Source organism: Rhinolophus sinicus, chromosome 16, assembly GCF_057876585.1.
Source record: "Rhinolophus sinicus isolate RSI-liver-muscle chromosome 16, RSI-T2T, whole genome shotgun sequence".
NCBI classification, from domain to species: Eukaryota; Metazoa; Chordata; class Mammalia; order Chiroptera; family Rhinolophidae; genus Rhinolophus; species Rhinolophus sinicus.
Genome location: NC_142516.1, coordinates 18,052,583 through 18,066,462, shown reverse-complemented (window position 1 = coordinate 18,066,462; position 13,880 = coordinate 18,052,583). Strand labels below are relative to the sequence as shown.

Here is a 13,880-nt window from a genome sequence, read left to right as displayed (position 1 = left end):
TTCCCCTGAATCCGGTCTCATTTCTCATAGTCTGGAGTGGCACCCTCCCTTTGCTCCCCCAAATTGCCCTCTAGCCCCTCCCCACTAGCTCTCAGGAACTGTCCTTGCCCAGCCCGGCTACAGAGGAGCAGTAGCTGCTATCCCCATTTATCAGATGAGGAGACTGGAATCCCAGAGTGCAGAGTCCAGCCCAAGGTCACACAGTGGTTTCCTGGGTTTCTGTTTTGCCCTCAGTGGGAAGGACTTAGCTTGTGCTTCGTGAGCCCTTGCTGGGGGGTGGCAGGTTCTGGCGACGTCGCAGGGAACTGCCAATCTGGTCTCTGAGGGCCTCCAGTCTCCGGGCCAGGTTTGGAACTGTGGCCCCACCTAAAGGGCACAGTGAGACTTAAGGCCTGCACGACACTGGACCCCTCCCTACCCAGGCCCATCAGAGGGGTCCCACCATCTTCTGGGGAAGCTTCAGGTGGTACCCATTCCCTTCCCCGCCACCTACACCATGGGCTCCGGTATACATTTGGGCATGCAGGTGGCCCTAGGAAGAGAATTCCAAGTTTGGAAACAAGAAATGTCCTAGAAATCAACTCTCAGCATGCACCCTATTTCAGAGATGGGAAAACTAAGATCTGGAAAGAATGCGTTCTGGCCCAAGATCACAAAAATACACTAGGAGCTCCTCCTCTTTCCCTTCTTCACCTCTCAGCACTGGTGATGTGTTCGGGGGCGCCATGGGCAGGGGAGGTGCAGAGGGTACCACCTCCTCTTCGGTCAGCATCTCCGCCAGGACTCGGGTCTGAGTCCAGTCGCTGTGGCTCCTGGGGCAGGGTGAGTTGGGTGAAGGGAGGTGAGCCTCCAGGTTCCCAGGCCTCCTCCTCCCCCATCCCAGTGCCCCAGCACCAGGCCCACCTCTCTCTTGGGTACTTGGCAGAGCCGGGGCTACGTGGGGGTGCCCAGGGTGGGGGCCGAGCAGACAGGGTCATGCCATCTGGGGCTTTAGAGCCAAACACCTGCAGGAAAGACCAGAGCCCACACTGGGTGACCTCAGCCTTGCCTCTCTGCCCCACTTCCTTGGAGCTCACTGTGACACAACCATGCCTGCCACACCTGCCCCACGAGCCACCAAGACTGTCAGGTGGGCTTAAAGCTGTGGGGTCTTGGTTGCTCTTTCTATGGGCAGCGGGTGGCCTTTATAATGTCCTCCCTGGAGACTAGGAACTCCCTGAGAGCAGGAACCGTGTCTGGTCTATATCTGAATCCTTAGTGCCCAGAACAGGGGCCGGCACAGGAGCTTAGGGGAGAGTCGGTGAACGCGTGAGTGAACACATGAATAAGAAAATGCATAAATGAGTAATATGTATGTAAATGAATGAATAAGCAAAGGGCAGAGTGAGTTCCTAAAAGAAGGGAAGATGGCGAGAAGGGGGAGGCAAGGTAAAGAGCTATTCTGCACCCGGGGCAGAGGGAGCCCAAAGCCAGCCACTCACCCCTATGACCCAGCCTGGGACCCCGGAGGCCCTGGAGCTCTGAAGCCCAGGACTCATCCCCTAGATCAAGGTCTCCAGCTCTCCCAGACTTCCCTCACCCCTACTTGGGCCTTTCCTACCTGGGGCAGCTGGAGCTCCCTCCGTGGGCAGGCCCAGTGGGCCAGCGGGGCTCGGCACAGGGGGCAGAGGCGGCAGCAGGGGCAGGAGCAGAGGGGTGGCAGTGCCTGCAAGAGGGCATGTCAGAGGTTCCCTGTTGTCCTTGCTCCTCCCCGCTTTAGGCTGGGTAGAGACTCACATGACAGGAGGGAGCTGGCACCATCACACAGGGACATGGTGGGGCTGGGCCAAGGCCCGGCTGGTGAAGGTAGCAGGCAGAAAGGAGGCGCCTGGAAAGAATAGTGGGTCCGTGCCTGTGGCCCTTAATGCTACCACCAGGCTGGCCCCCACACCCCTCCTTTCAACAAACGGAACATTGACTCCGTGCCAGGCACCGTTCGCAATTCTTTACAAATGAACTCATGCGATTCAATCTTTAAAACAAGGCTGTAAGGTGGGCATTATATTATCCTCATTTCATAGATGAGGAAACCCTGGCAGTGAGAGGTTACGTGACTCACCCAAGGTCACACAGCTAGGTGGCAGAGCTGGTATTTGAACCCAGGTGGTCTGATCCAGAGGTAAGACTCTTAACCATTTCATTAAGCCACCCCTTTTCCACCTGCCCTCTGTCTCAAGGCCTGTCTCTGGGCTGGTGGACATGCTCACCGCTCCAATTCATGGACCTGCTGGGCCAGGACGCGCTGCTCATCCCGGGCCAGGTCCCAGCTACTCTGCAGCTGGCTCTTTTCTTTCCTGGGAAGAATAGGCCCCAGAAAAGTAACAGGAGGCAGGGCTGATGGGGGTATCAGTCATCTCCTCATTGCAGTGTAGTACGAGCCCCAGCAGGCAGGTGGGGACAGAAGGGAGCCATAGACTAGAGAGGGGGGCAGCTTGGCAGAAGCAGCTCAGCAGTAAGGGGTGGGCACCAAGTCCCCTGGCTGGGGCTGGGCCTTACCTGAGCCTCTCATTCTCCAGCATAAACTCCTGGAGCATCCCATAGAGATTCCGCTGGGCCCAGGCCACCCGGGTCCCACTGAGTCCGGAGACTATAGGGAAAGGGGAGGTGGCTGGATCCGTAGGAGCCCCAGACCCTCTCCACATGCTCCCAACCCCCAGGGAGCTCATACCCTTGAGGTTCATTTGGCTCAGTTGGGACCGTAGGAGATGGTTCTCCTCCTGGAGTTGCAATATCTTAGTCTCCAAATGCTGGGGTTGCTTTGCCATAGGGGACTACAGGGAAAGAGACCCAGAACTGCCATTTATGGTTGTGCAAGTTGTGCACTGCACAAGGGCTTCCGGGAGTGGGGAGTGAGTGAAGCCTAAAAATGAGCCCATGCTTCACTCACCAGCCTTGCATCCGAGCACAAGTCTACACCTGGAGGGAACACCTTACCCTAATTGCAGCAAAGTGCCTATGGCCTTAGATGCATGCCTGGAGAGCCCACTCTAAGCTGGACCCTGCTCCAAGTCCAACCCCAAATTCCTGTTCAGACCTGGGTCCAGATTCTGACTCCAAACAAGACCCCACATCAGACCCCAGCTCAACTCAGACTTAATAATGCTACCAGTTGGGATCCCGGCTAGACCCGGAATCATATCCCACATCAGACTCCCACCTTAGACCTTAGACCTGCCATAACCCTGACCATGACCCTGACACTGACCCCACCCGACCCAACCATGATCCCATCATCAGGATTCCAACTCTAATCCTAACTCTGACTCAGTCCCAGACATGAACTGTAACAGCAACTCAGGCTCCGACGACTGCCTGATCTCCAGCCCTTGCCCCTGCCATCCTACCTGTGTCTGCCTCTACTCACCTTGGGGGCCTGTGGCCGAGTAGTGACCCGCTGAGCTCGGCTGGCGTATCGCAAGGTACTGAGAGTCTCGGGAAGGCACTGGACTGAGGGGGACACGCAGGCCACCTGGGAGGAGAATGTCTTGAGTATTTCTCTCTGGGAGCCCCCCCCCCAAACCCCAGCCCTCCCTGCCAGCCCCCTCAGGTACCATGAGAGTGACCCCGCGCCCCCCCAGTGAGTCCGCCAGCAGCTTGGTGAGCTTGCTGTCTCGAAAGGGGATGTGGCTTTGCTTCCGCTGTGGGTCCAGCAGCAGGGAGATGCAGTGACCTGGGTGGGGACAGCGAGGCCCAGTAAGGTTACACCCCTTGTCCAAGGACACACAGCTGGTCCAGCAGAGCAGAAACCCACCTAGGCCAGTGTGCTCTAAAATCCCTCTTTCCATGTGATCTCGTTCCTCACTCAGATTGGCCTCTGCCATCAGACTGGGGCCGGAGGGCAGAGGTGGCCCTGTCCAGCCCAGACCCCCAGTGCCCAACAAAGGGTCTGGCTCTCAGCAGGGGCTCAGGAAACATCTGACAAATGGACTGAATGAAGAGGAGCTCCCCACGCACGCCGCAGTGGAGGCCCAATGACCTGGGGTGGGTGTGGGAAGACAGGTCAGGTCCCTTCTCACTGGGCCTCAGTCTTCCCAACTGCACAAGGGACAGGTTACATATGTGAGGGCTCACACTCTGTACTTGAGTGTGTCCACCTCCCAAACTAGAATTCTAATAGAATGAAGCTTATAGGGCTTATAAAGTCATCAACATAGTTCTCAGAGGGGAGGCACAAGTCAAAGCAAGCTGAGACCAGGAGGCCTGCCTGTGGCTCTTGGCTCACAGCTCCCTAATTCTTCTCCATGCCCTACGACCCCACAACCCCTCTGGTTCTACCCCCGCTCCACTCCCCTACCCCCACCCCTTCTGTGGACAGCTACAGGTCAGGCAAGAGGAAGGTCTCAGGACGTCAGACCTGGCTCCCAGGTCTCACCCAGGGCCAGCAGGCTGCGATTGATGCTGTTGGCCTCAAGCATCAGCTCCCCACGGGATCCTGTGGCCGCCACCTTCTCACTGCCGGCCAGGTCTACAAAGCACAGCTTCCCACCAGCAGGGTCCCCGGGATCCACAGGAGGCATCTGCTGGGATTGGGGGATCAGAGCTTGACAGGGACTGTCCCCATCAAAGTCACAAAGCCAAAGTTTTCACTATGACTTCCTTTGCACACCCAAGGTGGTTTATACACCCAGAAGCGGACCTTTGCTGGGTGGCCCTGGGCCAGCTCCTTCCCCAAGCTGGGGCACTCACAGTCTGGCGGCTGATATAGAGTGTGAGCAGGGCATGGCTTCGGCTGGAGGCCTGGTTCAGGGTGTGAGCTGAGCTCCTTCGACGGCTAAGACCTGGAGGGGAAAAGCAGCAGGAACTGGACCTGGTAGGAAGAGCATGTAGTCACCAATAAAGGCAAAGGAGCAAAGGCATCCTGGTAGAGGGGCCAGCCTGTGCAAAGGCACAGCGGCAGGAAAGGGGAATGATGGCATGTGGGCTGAGACAGGTGAGCATAGACAGGTGAGAGGGGGATGGAAAGAACTGAGCGAAAAATGTCAGATTCGCATCTGGTATACATGCTTCCTATTGCTTTGTAGAAGGAGGGAGAGGAAGCAGAAAGACCAGCTAGGAGATGTGGCACAATGTTGGGGCAGGAACCCAGAGTCTCAGTGACCCCAGTGCCTGCCACAGGGTGGATGGTCAATAAATATTTGATGAATGAATGAGTGAGACTGGAACAGAGGGGACCTATAGGCTAGGCTAAGAGGTATGACCTTTGCCCTCAGGACACTGGACGGGTCTGGAGTGTCTGGAGGGGAAGAGGAATGTGGTTTGCTGCATGGAGGAGCATGCGTCAGAGCGGGAGAGCCTTGAGGTGGGAAGACCTATCCCGGGAGTAAAAAACAGGCTGAGGCAGAGGCCCTGGGCTGGAGAGAGGGTGGGCCCAGAAAGACTTTGGAAGGCACAATCAGCAGGCCTGGGGGTGGGATGGCGGCCCTCCTTGGGCTGTGTCTGAACTGTCGGTTTGCTGGCCTTTTGCTGCCACAAGGGTCTTCTCTGAATCCACAGTTCCAGCAAGGGGCCCTGAGTGCACTCAGTGAACAATAGAGGGATGGGCTTCCCCTGTACCCCAAAGCTCCCCTGAAATAGCACGCACCCATTTGCAGAAGTTCCATCAGAGCCCCCAGACTCCCAAACTCCACCACCCGCAGCTGCTCCACATAGAAGCCCCGAGTCTTGTTCCAGCGAACAGGGAGGGGCCGGGCAGACCCCAGGCTCAGCAAGTCTCGAACCTGGGTGATGTGGGTGGAGGGTGAAGGAAGGAGCTGTGAGTCCACGTTCCATCCACCCCTAGGCCTTACTGACAGTGCCCCCCCACCCACACCACCTATTCTGCCCCTTGACCCAGGCTCCTTAGGAAGAAATGCCTCATTGCAACTGTGGGCTGTCTTTCCGGTCATCTCTGTCCCCCACCTGCTCATTGTAGATCTCCAGATAGGAGGCATGGAGGGTGACGGGGCTGCCCAGGTGCTGCACACGGTCCAACAGCCAGGCGAAGGTCCTCTGCATGATGCCACCCCGGCTGGGGGTTACAGGCACCCCCTCTCCCTGGGGGCAGAAACAGCGGCGCCTGGGGCTGGGTCATCACCACCACGGTAATAACTACCCTTTGTAGAGCCCTTACTTTCTATGCCCTAGGAACTAACTGCGAAGTTCCCATGTAACATCTCATCTAATTCTCACAATCAGTACTATCGCTTCCATTTTATAGATGAAGAAACTGGGAGCTAGTAAGTAAAGGAGACAAAATTTGAACTCCATACGGGGCAAGTAACTTTACCTCTATGGGCCTCAGTTTCCTTTCTGCAAATACATGAAGTGGACTGCACTGTCCAAGGCCCTGCCCTCAGGAAGCCTGCGCTGCCAACGGCTCCCCAGAGCGTTCAGCCCATCAACCCCAGACCCACCAGGGCTCCCATTGCTCTTGGCCCACCTGGGGAGAAGGCCCGGTCAAGGTGTAGGTCTTCCCGGAGCCGGTCTGGCCGAAGGTGAAGACGGTGCAGGAGAAGCTGCGGGCAGCAGGGACGTGGCTGGGCCCAGGCGGAGGGCGGGGGTCCGCGGTGGGGTCAGGGCAGTGCGGGGATGCAAAGCATCCCCAGGGCCTCACTCACCCGCGCAGCGCCAGCTCCGCAAGACGCCGCACACCGCAAGCCCGGAACACGTCCTCCTGCGTGCACGCCCCGTCCAGCACGGCGCCGAAGCGGAATGCTACATCGGGACCCCCGCCCGGGGGGCTCACCTGGGGGAGGGGCGGTGGAGAAGGGGGGAGACGCCTGGGAGGGCGGGGCCCGGGCAAAGTTGCCTGAGGGGAGGGGCAAGGCATCCTTCCGGTAGGTTTTTTAGAGGGGGAGGGTTTTCTCACCTGCAGAGTCCTGGAACCCGAGCAGTGCAGCGCGCTCTGTTCCCCTCGACGCAGCTCGGCAGCGCTCATGGGACGCACCCTGTGGTCCGACGGTAGGGATGATGTTCCACCCCGCTGTCTCGCCATCGGTCCCTTCCCTTCCTTTCTCTTGGGCACTTCCTAACCAATCTGTACCCACCTGAGCACCACCTGGATGGGCGTTTCCGGCCCCTCTGGCCCCTGCTCCAGGCTCCACTCAGGGTCCCTGTGGCAGCAAGCTGAGTTAACCATCCCGGCGCCCAGCGGCTCTTTGAACCTCCCAGAATCTGCCTTACCCATCGGGGGAGCCGCGTTCCTCCATGTCCTGCTTTGCACACGGAGTTAGCTCCGCCCGAGTTTCGTTCCTTTCCCTCCCCACCACCCTCCCTTCACCACGCTGGGACTAACTATACACGCCTTACATCCCCCACACCCATCCCCCCTTCCCAGGCCGCCATCCATCCGGAAAGGCTCTGGCCTGCCCTGGGCCAGGTAGTTAAAGATTTACCCACCGCCTCCTCTGTGGTGGAGGAAGTTTCTCCCAAGCTAGGGAACCCCTAGCGAGGAGTTTCTGGATTCTGAGGATTCCTTGCTCTTGCCCAGTGCCATCAGAAGGGACCACCCAGACCAGCCTCCTCTGTGCGCAGATAGGAACAGGGAAGCAGGAATGGGAAGGACTCAGCCAAGACCAAACAGCTCTGCCTATTCTATCCGCATACTCCTCCAGTTTTGTAATCTTCCCCCTCCTCCCTTTCCCGTTCCTAGGAGCTTCACAGCGCAGGGGCCTAGAGGGGTGGGAGGGGCCAGGTCTTAGCTCTAGGAAGACCTGGCTGGATTGAGTTCTTCTTGAGTTGAAGCATCTGGTTAAACATTAGGCCACCTGCTTCTACAATGCCAAGGCTGATCCAAGGCCAGGACTGTTGTTTAACCCTCTCCTGGTCTGGCTGTAGATGTGCTGGGGTGGGGCACTCACCCATTGGGTGCCACGCTCCATGCTGGGCACCAAGCAGAGAAATCCCATCGTTTTGCTAGAGACAGGTAAGTGCTATTTAGTGCTCAGGGGCTTTTAGAAAGAGTTCAGAGGCCTGTAGGGACAGGGATGTGAGGGTGATAGGTGAGGGTTATAGGGTATTCTAGCAGGATCTATAGGGAGAGTTAGGTAGAACAGAGACCACTGTCCTGGGCTCTGCCACTAACATCCCAGAGAGCATTGGCCACGTCATTTCCCCATTCTTAACTGTTTCCTACTTGCAAAAAGAGAGCAATGATTTTACGTAGTTCTCCTGGACTTACAATGATTCAACTCACAATTTTTCAGCTTTATGATAGTGCAAAAGCAATAAGCATTCAGTAGAAGCCGTACTTGAATTTTGCATATTGATCTTTTCACGGGCTGGTGATACACACTACGATCATTTCTCGTGAGGCTGGGCACCAGCAGCGAGCGCAGCTCCCAGTCAGCCACGCCATCACGAGGGTAAGCAACCGATACTCTACATTTAGACTTAATGTATTTTCAATTTACTATGGGTTTATTATTGTAAGTTGAGGAGCCTGTAATTGAATGTGATTCATAAATTGTACAAAATTACGTAAAAGCCAAAATAAAAATCCCTAGATAATCTCCACAATGCCTTTCTACTCTGAAATTTCATAATCTATGACATATTTTTTTAATCCTTGAGGTTGATAGGGCAAGAATTACTATTCCTGTTTTTCAGATGAAAAACACAAGAAAACAGAAGTAGGCAGGGGAGGCTGTTTAAAGAGAAAGCAGCTGTAAATGGTGAAACAGGTTTAAACCCAGAGCTCTGAGCTCTGAATCTTAGTGCTATTTGCTATGGCCGGCTTCCCTTTTCAGTTGTAAACCCAGTAAGTGAACAAGTTGCTCCCTAAATGTCCTTAAAAGGGTTGAGGACTATCAGTCAGTCACATTTTAGCATGGGCTGATTTAATCAGATTGCTGTCCACCGCAAACTGAACTGAAATGGGATTTCACACCCAAGGGATTTTGAGAATAGGGCAGAGACAAGGGATATATGCATGTTGGGGTGTGATGAGCTGTTTGTCGGGATTTTTTTTTGCACCAGGCTCTCAAGCTGGGTCAAAATGTGTACATCACTGGAGGTTCCGAGCTTGTCCTCTATCCCAGACTGCACCTTTTCATCCAGAATCGCGGGACCCCCCATCGTTGACAGAGAGAGAGAGAGAGAGGGAAGGCTTGCTGCGAAACTCAAGAACATTTTAGAAGCCGCAGGACCCTGCAGGGGTGTATCTCCAGGCGTACGTAGCTAGAGGGCAGCAGAGCACCACGCCACTATGGCCCCAGGGCTCGCCACAAAGGAGGCTTTGTCAAGGGCAGCTATGCTCTTTCCATACGTTTTCTCTTTAGCTTGAGCAGTGCGCAGGGGCTGACCAGCCTGATACTGTGGAGAGGGATGAGCAGGCCCTCAAGAGGTGCTCCTTGAGGGAGTAAATAAAAGCACTATTGAGCAGTCAGGGGCCTCCCACACACACCCCTGCTCTGTTCCAGCCTCTTCAATCCCAGCCTTCCTCCCTGGGAAAATCCTGCCCTGACTCCTGACTCCCTGGGGCCTCAGAATAAAGTCAGCTCCCTCGCTGAGATTCAAGGTCGTTTAAACTCTATCTCCTGCTGACTCCTCTGGCTGTCTCTCTCCATTACCCACCTGCCCCCCTCGGCTGCATCCAGTGCTCCAGCCCAAAAGCTTTTCTAGGCTTCCCTCTGATTCCCTAGACCTTTGTTCCTGCTGTTCCTTCTGCCAGGAGCTCTCTCTGCTGCCTGGTGGACTTGTCTTGCAAGCCTTCCTGTAGAAAGCCTTGCCCGTCATGCCCTCCCCACCAGGTCTGTGCCCCTGCGGCCTCCGGGGCTTCCCTCTGTTGCAGTGCTGATGACACTGGGTTCAGTACTCTTCCATACTGAACACAGTAGGTTGCTCTTCCTGTCTGTCGGGAGCATGGACTGTGCTGGCTTCATCCCTGTGGTCTCTGAGCCAGCACAGGAGCCTGCACACAGTAGGAGCTCAGGAAATGTTGGTGGGAAGAAGAGAAGGAGCCAAGGAGGAGGAAGGGAGGCTGGTGAGAGGGTTGCTGGATGCGTCGTGGTGCATCCCTTGCCAACCGCCATCTCTCCTCCCTCCCTCCTCTCAAGACTAACCGCAAACACTCAACTTTATGATGTAAGGATTCCTTTAGGGACTCATTTATCATGGTGATCATCAGCTCCTGCCACAAAGCTGCTCTCAAATGTGCCCAGAAGCTGGGTGACACTCTCCCAGCCTTGGCCAAGCTCCCAGATGAGTCTGGGGCTCACCCTGCCAGACAGCTTTGCATTGGACTGAGGTGGGACAGAGATGAGAAAGAAGATCGGGGAGGAAGGAAGTTCTCCCTTTATCACATGACACTCGTCTTTCATTGTTCCACTTATCCCACCCCTTTCCCCCCCCCCCATCATGAAGGGACAGCCAGATGGATCCAAGTCCAGTTGTGAAATTTTCCAAACAGAGCTTGCTGTAATCTTTAATTAAAATGTGAATGTAGGCCATAGGACTCATTTCACAACATTCTCCAAAGCAAGGGCCTTAGGGAATCACTGAATTAACTTCTCGCTGGTCGCCTACACCCATTTTACAGATGGGAAAACTGAAGGGCAGCCAGTATAGGCTGAAGCAGCACTTGTACCGATGGTGAAGAGCTGTGATTTTAGGGAGAGATGGAGAGAGTCACAGTAACCCATTGATGCCCCTGGGCTACTCTTTCCCCTGAATACCTGGCTCCTCTCCTCCACAGCCTCACAAGGCTTATCTGCTGTGTCTGGTGGGCACTGGCAGACATGCCAGGCTTCCTGCTCAACAAGGAGCCTTGTGAGGGTACAGATCACCTCCCAACGCCCAGGGCCCGGCACAGAGGCACACCCACTAACTAACTGTCTGATGAAGGCATGAAGGTCCAAACAAGAGGAAATGAGACCCCCTAAAGCCAGGCTTCGGCTTTCGGTAAAGATGAGCCTCTATGGGTGGTTGTGAAATCAAAGGACCCAGGGTTGTTGAAACTCCCTGCTGTTTCCAGGATCTCAGCTCTTTTTCCTAGAAACATAATCAGCTTTCCCCTGAGTCAGTCTGTACCCACTGTTCACCCAGGATGACTTACCTATGAGTTGGATATTTTCCTCTAAAAACAATGGTAACGTGTAAGAATGTTAAGGGGCATTAAGGACCCTCTCTTGCACAACGTTGCCTCATGTGTCTGGAACCTTCTGAGTCAGAGGGATGGGAGTTGATATTTGTTGAACACTGGGCACTTTTCCTACTTCATTTCAACTAATTTTCAAAGCAACCCTCTGGGACTGGCACTACAAACGTCCCTATTTTATAGATGAGACTCTGAGTTGCTCAGTAACTTGCCCAAGGTCATGCACCCACTAAGTGGTGTGGGAATCTGACTGTCACCAAAGCTTGTGTTCTGTCCTCTACTCTCTGCAGCCCTTTTCTGTGAGCTGTTCTGCAAAACTAGACTTGGATAACTGAAGTTGACCTTTCAAGTACACAACTTGCCTTAGTTTAACCATCTCTGTTGAAACGTGTTCCCATATCAGCTTTCACCCTGCCCTGCCTTCTTCCCTGGGGAATGTCGAGTGATACTTTAAGGCAGTGGCGCTCCACCCCGGTATCAGAATCACCTGGCGATTCCAGGCCCCACCTCCAGAGATTCTGATTAATTGGTTTGGAGGGTGGGGCCAAGGCATCAATGTTTTTAAAGCCCCCCAGATGGATCTAACGCACAGCCAGGATTGACAAATTCAGCTTTTGATATTTTTCTTGATGACCAAAGTCATCCTATCCAGTGTGTGTCTTGGGCTATATTCTGGTAGAGTAATTTTTCAGGTCCTGATGGGCTTTTTGAGACTTTCTGTCTGCTTTTTCTGGTACACCCACCTTTCTCTTGGGACCACATTTCCTGATGAGCCATCTCACTGTGATCCTGGATTCTCTCCTTTCATTTCTAGCGTGGGATCCACTGTACAACCTATGATAATAGGTTGTACAAAGCAGAACTGCTCATAAGCCCTGCCTGCAGGGACCAGGGGGATCCATTCAGCTTTCCAGATTTTTCTTCCCTGCTAGGTTGCCTCTACACAGGTGACAGGAAGTTGTCCAATGTGGCAACTGCAGCTGCATATTCAATTGGAATGTTAATTAAGCATACCCAAAATATCCACTGTGCGCTGGGTCATAAACTAAGTACTAACAACCCACTGTGTCATTTGGTTATGAGCACAGAGTGGCTGCATCCTCTCCCAGGAAGCCCTCCTGGATTGGGATGGGAGCCCTGCCCTGAAGACCCACACCCTCCCACACCTACCAGCACCATGACCTTAACCCATTTGGCAGAGGTGGAGGTGGTACATCAATATCTGTCTGGCTCAGAGAACTCTAAGCTCTCTGAGGGCAGGGACTGGTCGGTGAATCAATGCATGTCTGTTAAAATGAACTGCTCGTAGCAGCTGGGACCAAATGCCATGGAACCACAAGCAGAGAAAGGGAATCCTGGCCAGAGAGCAAAGGCTAGGGTATTTTGGAAGGCTTCCTGAAGGAGGTGGCATTGAAGCAGGCATAAAGAAGAAAAAGAGCATTTCAGGCAAAGGGGACAGCAAAGGCCCAGAAGTAGCACAAGTTGAAGAACAAACTGTTATTTAGTGGGGTCAAGGCCCTCGAGACTGGTGGGATCATACTCCAAACTGCCAAAAGGCAGAAGTTTCTATGGAAGCCCCGGATTGCTCCTGGCTGGAAATTTTACTCCCTCTTCCAGAGGAGCAGAGCCTGGGGATGCTCTGGTGCCCCCTCCTTGTGATTATTCCAGCTCTTCCGAGGAAGCGCCACTCATCCTTTCAGAACTGAGGACACTGAGTTCCTGAGGCCTGGGTGGGTGCCAGGCCCCACTGCTGACACGCCCCTCTGGCAATTCAGGACCTGGAACGCCGAGCTGGGGCTTCCAAATCAGCCCAAGCCCTCGGAGCTGGTCCTGTGGGAGCAGCGGGAAACATGTCTCCCAGCCCAGTCATCATTCTGTGCTGTTACCCAGTGGAAACCCCCCTCCCACTCACGCCCGGAGCCTCAGTGTTCCCACATGCAAATGAGGACAGGGGACCACAGGTAGCTAAGACCCTGCCTGCTCCAGGATTCTGAGATTTCTGGGAACAAACAATATCTCTGCCTCCCTGGGAGAGGTTGAGGGGGAGACGCAGCCCCCCACAACCCCACGATTCCATCCCTGAGACAGTCATTTCTCTCACTACGTCTACAAGGGTTTGATTAGCACCCATTTCTAGGGCTCTGCGCCCTTCATTTTTTCTTGCCAACCCATCTATCTTGACCCCTCTCCTTTCCAATTTTCATCAACTGGACCTGTCTCCCCCCTCCCCAGAATTAAAAGGGGCTGAATTCTCTTAGCCTTACCCAATTCTCCCCTGCCACCCAAGTCCACTCTGACACTATATTAATACTATCGTATTAGCATGTCTGCTAATACTACCATAGCTACCACTGTTTACTAGTACAGCTGGTACTTCTACTATTACTATCACCAATAGTACTTCTGGTAGTTCTTCTACTACTAATACTATGACTACTAATACCATTGCGACTACTGGTATTTATAGTACAGTATTTTACTACTGCTACTACAACAATGAACTATTTATTTACTGGTATTTCTCATAGCAAGCATTATGGCTTACACACAATGGGTCAGAGACTGAGCTAAGCATTACCTATCAATTGATATCATTTAATCATAACAACAGCCTTCTGTGATATTGATATTCTCCCTACTTTATGAATGGGGAAACTGAGGCTTGGAGAAGCTAAGTAACTTGCCCAAAGACACAGGGACAGTAAAAGAATGAAGCAGGATCTTGACCAGAAGCCTGACTATGGGGGCAAATCTGAGATCTAGAATC

The 13,880-nt window shown here is 54.0% G+C and overlaps 1 protein-coding gene and 1 long non-coding RNA gene across 12 annotated transcripts in view; one reads left to right on the top strand and one right to left on the bottom strand.

Moving 5' to 3' along the window:
• Window position 1: 1 nt before the first annotated feature.
• On the bottom strand, window positions 2-7,315 carry KIF12 (kinesin family member 12). Of its 7 annotated transcripts, XM_088793622.1 has the most exons (19): window positions 7,201-7,315; window positions 7,065-7,130; window positions 6,887-6,965; window positions 6,636-6,763; window positions 6,458-6,533; window positions 5,938-6,072; window positions 5,621-5,756; window positions 4,726-4,817; window positions 4,412-4,559; window positions 3,591-3,709; window positions 3,404-3,508; window positions 2,708-2,810; window positions 2,536-2,626; window positions 2,247-2,333; window positions 1,777-1,867; window positions 1,601-1,705; window positions 904-1,004; window positions 694-812; window positions 6-366 (listed from the first exon to the last, which is right to left on the bottom strand). In XM_088793622.1, the coding sequence occupies exons 1-19, from the start codon at window positions 7,224-7,226 to the stop codon at window positions 245-247; spliced, it is 1,929 nt and encodes a 642-aa protein (XP_088649748.1). In that variant the 5' UTR covers window positions 7,227-7,315; the 3' UTR covers window positions 6-244. The 7 variants fall into 7 exon arrangements, 6 of the variants coding, with proteins under 6 accessions (XP_088649747.1, XP_088649750.1, XP_074186995.2 ...); XM_088793624.1 differs by lacking the exon at window positions 6,458-6,533 and having other exon boundaries at window positions 3-366; window positions 6,636-6,797; XM_074330894.2 differs by having other exon boundaries at window positions 4-366; window positions 6,636-6,965.
• The window catches only part of LOC141571174 (uncharacterized), a 32,898-nt gene continuing 25,886 nt past the window's right edge, over window positions 6,869-13,880 (top strand). For 3 of the 5 annotated variants that reach the window (XR_012495906.2, XR_012495902.2, XR_012495905.2), the window contains exon 1: window positions 6,882-6,978. This is a non-coding gene — a long non-coding RNA (uncharacterized LOC141571174). Of the gene's footprint in view, window positions 6,979-13,880 lie in introns of all 5 variants that reach the window. The other 2 variants (XR_012495901.2, XR_012495903.2) reach the window with 2 other exon arrangements.

Coding starts and splice junctions, on each gene's coding strand:
- KIF12 (XM_074330894.2), bottom strand. CDS start 7,226: ATGGAGGAACGCGGCTCCCCCGATGG. Junction 1,706..1,776: donor TGCCAGCTCCCTCCTGTCAT/GTGAGTCTCTAC, acceptor GCCCTCTTGCAG/GCACTGCCACCCCTCTGCTC. Junction 1,005..1,600: donor GGGAGCTCCAGCTGCCCCAG/GTAGGAAAGGCC, acceptor TCTTTCCTGCAG/GTGTTTGGCTCTAAAGCCCC.